Genomic DNA, 8,058 nt, shown 5'->3' on the forward strand with positions numbered 1-8,058 from the left:
CGGGCGGTCCCCGCGAGGCGCGGGCTGGGGCTGCGGAGGCCGGGAGGCCGGGTGGGCGCTGCGTCCCCGCGCCTGCCCCGGGAGCGTCTACGCGGCCCCGCGCCGGGTGATCGGGCTGAGAGCGAGGGGAGCGAGAAGTTTCCTTTCCGAGTCTGGGCTGGCGCTCGTTCGCTTGTTTGTTTTCGGGGGTTGGTTTCTTTCTTTTTAAACTCAGTTATCCTCCGTCAGCTCCCCCCCTCCCCCCCCCGGCACCCTCGCTAGTCCCCAGCCCTCTCCCCTCCCCCAGGCGCCGTCCGCGCTCTTGCCAATCACTTTTCTCTTTTATTCCCACGATTTTGTTTGGGGTAATACCTAGGGGGTCTCTCTCTCACTCTCTTCCTCTCTCTCTGTTTCTCTCTCCCCCCCCGCGTCCCTTCTCTGGCTGTCTCCAAAACGGACCTACCAAACTGTCACCCCCCCCTTTAATATCCCACCTCTGATCTGCGTGTGCCCCTCGAACCCCCATCTCCTTTCTCCTTCCTCCTTCCTGACTCAGCCTGGATAACGGGCTCCTCCAGACCATGTAGAAACTGCCGGGAAAAGTCTCGCTGCACCCTGCGACTCCTTGAGTCCCCGGCCTGGGGGCCAGAGCCTGCTGGAGAGGAGTCATCCGTCCCCGAGCCATCATCGACCCCACCGGACCCCTCGCGGGGCCGGCCGACTCCCTCCCACCCCGGGGTCTGGGCGCGATGGGCCGGGCCCCGCTGCCCGCGGACCGTTACTTGGCGCACCGAGAAGCGGCCGGGCGACTCCGGCAAGAAACTTTAAGCCTCGCTGAGGCGCAGCCCCGGTTCCCCTCTCCTGCCTTCGCAGTCTCTCTGCCACCCCCGCCCCCGCCCCGGGATCCTGCGCGACCCAGCGCCTGGGCCCCCGCCCTGCCCCAGCCGGACGCTCCCGAAGCCCGGCCGGAGACCCGGCGGGCCGGGCGCGAGCGGAGCGGGAGGCGGAGGCGGAGGGAGGGCGGAGGCAGGGGCTCGAGGGGGGCAGCGGGGCTGGGGGCGCGGGGCACCGGCCGGACCCCCGCGCTCGGACCCCCGGGTGCCTGACGCTCACTTTGCCCGGCACTTCCCCAACTCCCCCCGGTCCAGCCGCCGCGCGCGCCGGGCTCCGGCGCCGGCCGCGGAGGGAGGCTCGCCCTAGAGCCCTGGGCGCCGCCGCCGCCGCCGCCTCGGTTCCTTTTCCCTTTCCCCCTCCTTCTCCCTGGGTCTCGAGCCGCGGAATGGCCCGGAAAAGTTTGGTTCGGGCCGCTTCTTACCGTTTTTCCTCCTGGGATTGGCTTGTTTGCGCCTCTTGCACCGGGGGCCATCCGCCATGATCGGCTGCTTCATTGATAAGAGCGGATCAGATGGCAGTTCGCATGGACTCGGCGCCCTGCTTCGGCAGCACGCAGGCTCGATCTAGCAACCAAACACAGCGACAATGTGGGCATCGCCCGCGCCCATTGAAACGCGCGCGGGCCGCCCAGGGGAGCCGGGCCAGGGCCCCGGCGAGCACCCATCCGCGCCCCCCAACGCCAAAGCGAAACTTCGGCGGCCCCCTCCCCGCCCCCCACCCCCAGCCTTGGCCCCGAGGCGCTTTGTGTTTGTTACTGTTTGGTGTGTTGCACCCGCGAGGGGATCAGAGAGACAAGAATTACATCTTCAAAATGAGTCATAACTCCTGACCGTATGAGGGAATGCACACGGCGGTACAGTAAGACCGCTTGACTCAGGGCTAGGCGGACCCTTTCCTTCGAAAAGTCCTCAGCCCCCGGCTCGGGAACTTGGGGTGAGGCGAGGTTTTCTTTTCGCTCTCATCTTTTCTCATCCCCCCACCCCCCAATTCCCAGAGGAAACAAACAAACAAACAACGCGAAACAGCCCCTGGATGAAGCACACTCGGGCAAATTGATAATAGTAATTATAGGAAGCCCACTCGCCCAGCGCCCCCTCCCCTCCCCTTTTGGAGTTTATCGAGGCACTGTCTCTTCCTCCCCCCATCCTCGCCCCCAAATTAAGATTTCCCGTTTTACGCCGCAATGATAAATATAATTATAAGCCTCTTTGGACACTGTCCTTTACCCCACTCCCCCTCGCCACTTTGACAATATTTACTTAAGTATTTCCCCCCACCTCACTCACACACATGCTCCCCCACACTGGTTCCCTTAAATAGTTCCAGTAGAATTTTTTTTTTCCCTTAAGAAAGGAAAGAGAAAGTCCAACCACTACGGCAATACTTTTAAGCTCTACTAAATGATCGTATCCTTTCTGGCTTCGAAACTTTTGTACCTAAAAATCGAGAGAGGCGCTGCATTTTTTCAGTTGAAACTGTCAAAACTTGGAGAAGGGGGACCTCGGAGGCAGGCAGGAGAGGAGGAGAATCCTGAAAACTCGGTGGAGGTTGGGAAGATGCTGTGCCTCGAGGATTAGTTTAAACAGGGGGCTATAAAAGATGTAACAGATGCAAACTGTAACACAAGGGCCATTAACCCTTTCTCTGCCGGGCACACTCAGTCCCCACGCCCCACACCTATTGTCTCCTGTGCTAGAAGCTTTGCAGAAAACCTGGAAAGTGAGTATCAGTTTCCACACATTTGCTGAGAGGGGTGAAGGGAGGGGGGCAGAGAGAAGGGGAAGTGGATATTTTAGAAAGCACCTTAAATTTACCTAGGCATACATAGTAGGAGACTTTTAAGTTTGACATATTTTATCATTTCTTTCCTTGTCCTATTGATTTGAAATTGTTAGGGGAAATCCTGAAATAAAGAAATGGTCACACAAGTGTCTGGGATGAAACAGCTGGCCTGTCTGTATTCATCCTGAGACACACGACTGCATATAAATACATGTTTAATAAAGTAAGTTGCTAGTTTTATGGGCATGTGTGTGTGTGAGAGAGAGAGACAGGGCATTTGTGCTGTAAACTTTATCTTTGCCTGTTACTCCTAAGTCTGGAGTTAGTAATCTTGCCTTCATCATTACAGGGGGAGCATGTAAAATATATCAGTAGGTGGGAGATAAACACATTCATGTTAGCCGGGCTCATCACTGTTCCTGGGAACTCCTGCTATCTCTCTCTCGACTTTTCAGTGCCAAAGTATGGAATGGGATATATGTGTGTATGTGTCTTCTATTAAATCCATGTCTATATTACTTTGCCATTAACAATACAATTTTAAAAGTTATCCTAATTTAAAACCCTGATATCCTGACAGCAGTTTTCTTCCCAGCTGTAGTGCACCCCCCCCCCCTCCACTTTGGTAAACGACTCAAGTTCCATGAGGACTTTCACTTCTTTATTTATAATCACAGAAGTGAGGTGTTACTTCACACACATACACACACAAAGAATGAAATAAAGAAATGAAACTCGCTAAGCAGACAAAAACAGACAACTTTCTGCTTAGAAAACAGCCTTCTCGGTGGGAGAGGATGAACTGCCATGTCTAAGAGAAAGACTTGCCCCCGAATTTGTAGGTCTGTAACTGACCAAGTTTTGTAATTATTAACAGGTATTTGCCAAGTCCTAATTGCTGAATATAATGAATTGGAACTAGATGCGAAAATAGAGCAGGACCTCTCCCCTTGATGAGTTTTTATTCCAGCCATATAATTCTCAATAAAACTTTTCCTGGGCTGGATAGCAAAGGGCACCTTTGGTTACCTGAATGGACAGGTACAGGGGAAATTATTTGGGGGAGGGAAAAAGGAGAGAAAAGCAAGGAGAGAGAGTGTGAGTGTAAGAGAAAGCGAAGAAGCCACTCTTGAGAAAAGCTTGCCATAAAGGAGCTAAACCCACCTGAAATTCCTACCCACGGACACCCCTTCTCACTTCAGACTCACATCCCCACTCAAAATGAGAAAATTAGAAAAGGAGGATGGAGGACGAGCACACCAAAAAGGGATAAAAAGAGAGAAAAGGGGAGGAAAAAAAACCTACCTGCGAAGTCTTGTTTGTAGTTTTGGCCAGAAATGGTGAGAAGAAAAAGCATGAAGAAGCCGCGAAGTGTGGGGGAGAAAAAGGTGGAAGCGAAGAAACAGCTCCCGGAGCAAACTGTACAAAAACCTCGCCAAGAGTGTCGGGAGGCAGGACCGTTATTCCTGCAGAGCAGGTTAGAACTGATCTCTTTCGGCCACTCCAGGAAACACAAACCTGGGGACGGACTGACGTGTTACGCCTCTTCTAATGACATTTTTTTCTTTTTCTTTTCTGTAGGAGAGAGACGAGAGACCCTGAAACACGCGCCACCTATCTTTGTGGGGAGGGATAATTGAAGCGCCCTGAGCGTGAGCATCATGTGAAAACGTGATCGCCAAGTTTCTCTCTGGGAAAGGATCTGGGATAGATTATACCTTGAAGTCTCCGCAAACGCTTTAGTGGAAGAAATGAAATTCCACCTCCCTCCCTTCCTCCTCTCCCTCCCTTTCGCCTTCGCCTCCCTCCGCCCTCCCTCCCTTCTCCCCCCCCCCACACCCCCCCTCCCCGCCCGTCAAGCCTTTGGCATCATTATCCTCATCACTAAATCCTACAGAGTACAGGGCGGAAAACGGTGCACACCATTCACAGAACTGGAGAACTCCAAGGGGCGAAAGTTAAAGGGAAAGATCCCGGGTCCTCAATCCAGATAGTCTCTTCTTATACAGATATCTCTAATGACCAGATTTGAGATGCACATCAAATTGTGTAGCTATCTCAGTACAGCTTCTGGAACAAAGTTCTCTGCCCTTTCTCTTATTATTATTTTTTTCTTTTTAGGTACCAGAGCCAGAAAAAAAATGCTGCATGGGAGCTGCATCTTAGGGCATGTGTATTAGGGTGTGTGCATGATGAATTTCTGGACTGGATCCCAATATTAAAAAGTAGTTTGGCATTTTAATAAAGGGTCTCTAAGTAAATTAACATAGAACACTCGGTTGGCGGAGTATCTCTCTACACCTCGGGGAGACCTCACTACAAAGTAAGGGAGAGTGTGTAGGGAGGCAGGAGGAGAAACGAGAAAGGCCATAGAGAAACTTAGCAGGGAAGGGAGAGCATGATATTAAACGGCATGGGGTCTAAGTTTTGGAGTATATATTTTTTGATATTACAATTAAAGTAAAATTAAAAAGAAAAGACTCCACCTTTGCTCTGAAGGGATTGGTTATGCAAATATGGAAGGGATTTCCTGGAGAATACAGCTTTCTACTGTATGGTTAATTAAATAATCACTCAAAAGCTTCCAACGTGACGCTTCTGTCGTAATCCAATCAGGTTACATAGGTCCTAAACAAGAAAGATATTTTCCACATCTGGAAGTCAGCAATTTAGCAAGTACTGCACATTATTAACCAATTCAGAGCCCACTTCCCAGGGGAATTTTTTTGAAGTTTAAGTGTTCTTAACCAATGCTCTGCTGTTTTGTTAATCAAAAAGCTGGTTTACACTGCACATAATTGGAACTAATATAGAAGTAAATAAAGACAGCCAAATTTGAGGATGCTGAGCACAGGCATTTATCGGAAAAGGAAGAAATCTCCTATCCTCGGATGGTTCAGGCTCAATTTCTTAAATAACTGTGAGACTTTTTTTTTTTTTCCTAAAGAGTGAAAGTGCTTGAGAACCTCAGAGCACAAATAAACTTCTAGTCTCACAGCATTTAGGATTCTTCGGAAAGGTAAAGGTGGAGGTGTTAAGAGGACTAGAGAGCTGCCTCACACCAATTTTTAAGCTTTAATGTTGTTAAATATGTTACACCCTCCTGTTTCCAGTCTGATGAAATCTGAAACAAATAATACCCTGATCCAACACTATATTAAGATAAACTGCTTTGAACTATGCTTTGAATGTGTGCCTAAAGCAAGACTTTGAATGCAAGAGTCACTGGCAATTGCACTCAAAGGAGGGACAAGCCACCACATGGGTTGCCACATCCACACTCCCAGAGGTATACGTCTTTGTATTTTGTATTTTTTTTTTGCGGGGGTGGGGGGGTGGGGGTGGTTAATAGCTACCTAGCACGACCACAGCTAGATCTTGTTCTAGGATGCAAGAAAGTAGATTTTCACAGTTGGTTACTCACCTCTTTCCTAATTTAAGTATTTATTATAATGAAAATAGCTGCTGAATAAATTAACTCTCTCCCCCCACCCCATCACAGATAAAGTGTCTATAGAAGAAAGGCATTCAGGATCTTCAGCTTAAAAATTATTAATAAATAAAATCAAAGATTTTCAACATGGGTCAGGCACATTCTTAATTTTATATTTTACATTTCTTTCATTATTATATATCTATACTAAATATATGTGTGACTTATCAAGTTCCTCTTCTGAGATTTAGCACCACTGTTCATGTCCATTTTTCTTCCTCTTCCTTTTTTTCCTCTTTTTTAATTTAAAAGATTGGAGTCCAGCTTTCTCTAGACGTTTGCTTTACAGCCACCCTTCCACCACTCCTAAGGAAGAAGGAGCCCTTTGCATAGAGTTATTACAGGCAAGACTCCTCTTCAGGCACCCAGGTAGCCATTGGAGGCTTACAGACCAGACATACACACAAGCATAACCTCAGGTCAAAGGATCCAATCGAATAGCTAACAAAACACTCGTCTTTATTATGTATATTAAATGTCAGGTTACTTAGGATCTGACTTAAAAAAAAAAAAAAACCCCCAAGTATTTCCATTAAAAACACCTAATCATCTGATTACCCTGGACTCAGGAATTGCTCAAGTGGCAGGAGGCAGTCCCCAACATTTATCACTGGGAGTTCCGACTGGCCAGTATTTGGTCTGGGGTGAAAAAGCAGTCTTCCAGGTTCCCATGAAGGTAGATGTTTGGATGGTGGCACGGGAAGGGTCTCCGCGAGGGGTGAGCGCTGCGGCTAGGTTGCCTTGCCCCTGGTTCCTGACTGGCACGCCCCTCCCCAGGCATTTGGCCGAGAGAGTTCCCAACGTGGCAGAGGTGATGGGGTCGGGAGGAAGCCGGAATATAAATTTGTTCCGAACACTCCCTCAGTCCGAGGGCCAGTTCGGGGACAATGGGGATCGTGGGAGCAGGAGGATGCAGGAGCGCAGGACGCAGAGAAAAGTCGAGAGAGGACTGGGGGCTGCTGGCTTTCGGCTCCTTACACAGCAGAATAAGTCCTGCAAATGAATCTCTCCTCTGTCTTCCCCATTAATAATCCACTTCGAGATTAGCGCAGACGAAAGAGATTAAAACAACAGATACACGGAAATGTGAAATAATATTGCAATCAACATTGAAGGGGGAAAAATAATTCTTTGGGGTTTCCATGGGCAAAACAAACTACCTCCCTCAGGATTCCCTCCACCCAGGCAGGGTGAGAGGGATGCACTTTTGTTTTCCAATTCCCTCCAGCCAGGACCTGGTGCCTGTCCCCCCATTCACCTCTCAGTCTGTCAATTTCCTCAACTTTCACAGCCGCTCCCCCCTCCCCCCGCTCAGCTTGGCGGCCCAGATGCCCGAAGAGATACAATGTTTCTGCCCTTGAACACACAGGCTGTAGAAGGAATTCGAATTTGGCCACAGCTAATGATTTTTTTTAAAGCAAATTCTGTTTATTTTGTACCATGTGGAGAAAATAAAAAAAGGAACCTATTCTCGTTTTGAAATGAAACTGATCTTTCATCTAGAGGAATTATTCGACCTTGTGTTGTGACTCAGGAGGTGGGCAACTTCTTTTGGAGTTGCAAGCAAAGGGTGATAAAGGGGACCCCTGGACTGGGTGTGTGTGGAGGGGGTGGGGGGCGGCAGGGGTCCAAGCCAAGCCAAACGCTTTTCTCACGTGCAGACTCGCAATCCAATCCTTTCGGAGTTGAGCCTAGGATAGGAGGGGAAAGTCTATTAAAAAAAAAATCAGGAGCATCTCTCTGAGAAGCCCTTTCAAACAAAACCAAAACAGGACCAGAGAAGCTCAGACCGTCCCTAACATCCCTGCTGCGAGACCCGCAGGCTGTGGAATCTCGCACGTCACCTGGCCCCAGCAGGGCGGCCAGCTGAGGGGTTGATTTTATTTTATTTTTTTGAAGTAAAGGCTGAA

General features: G+C 49.3%; 1 protein-coding gene across 6 annotated transcripts in view; it reads right to left on the reverse strand.

Moving 5' to 3' along the window:
• The window catches only part of ZEB2 (zinc finger E-box binding homeobox 2), a 132,295-nt gene extending 127,896 nt beyond the window's left edge, over positions 1-4,399 (reverse strand). For 2 of the 6 annotated variants that reach the window (XM_019022312.4, XM_019022309.4), the window contains exons 1-2: positions 2,310-2,463; positions 1,295-1,436 (exon numbers count right to left, since the gene is read on the reverse strand). In XM_019022312.4, coding sequence (XP_018877857.1) covers positions 1,295-1,367 — 73 coding nt within the window. In that variant the 5' untranslated portion in view covers positions 1,368-1,436; positions 2,310-2,463. Of the gene's footprint in view, positions 1-1,294; positions 1,437-1,628; positions 1,713-2,309; positions 2,464-3,960 lie in introns of those variants that run through there. The other 4 variants (XM_004032622.4, XM_004032623.4, XM_019022308.2 and 1 more) reach the window with 4 other exon arrangements.
• Between the last annotated feature and the right edge of the window lie 3,659 nt (positions 4,400-8,058).

Source organism: Gorilla gorilla, chromosome 11, assembly GCF_029281585.2.
Source record: "Gorilla gorilla gorilla isolate KB3781 chromosome 11, NHGRI_mGorGor1-v2.1_pri, whole genome shotgun sequence".
Taxonomy (NCBI): Eukaryota; Metazoa; Chordata; class Mammalia; order Primates; family Hominidae; genus Gorilla; species Gorilla gorilla.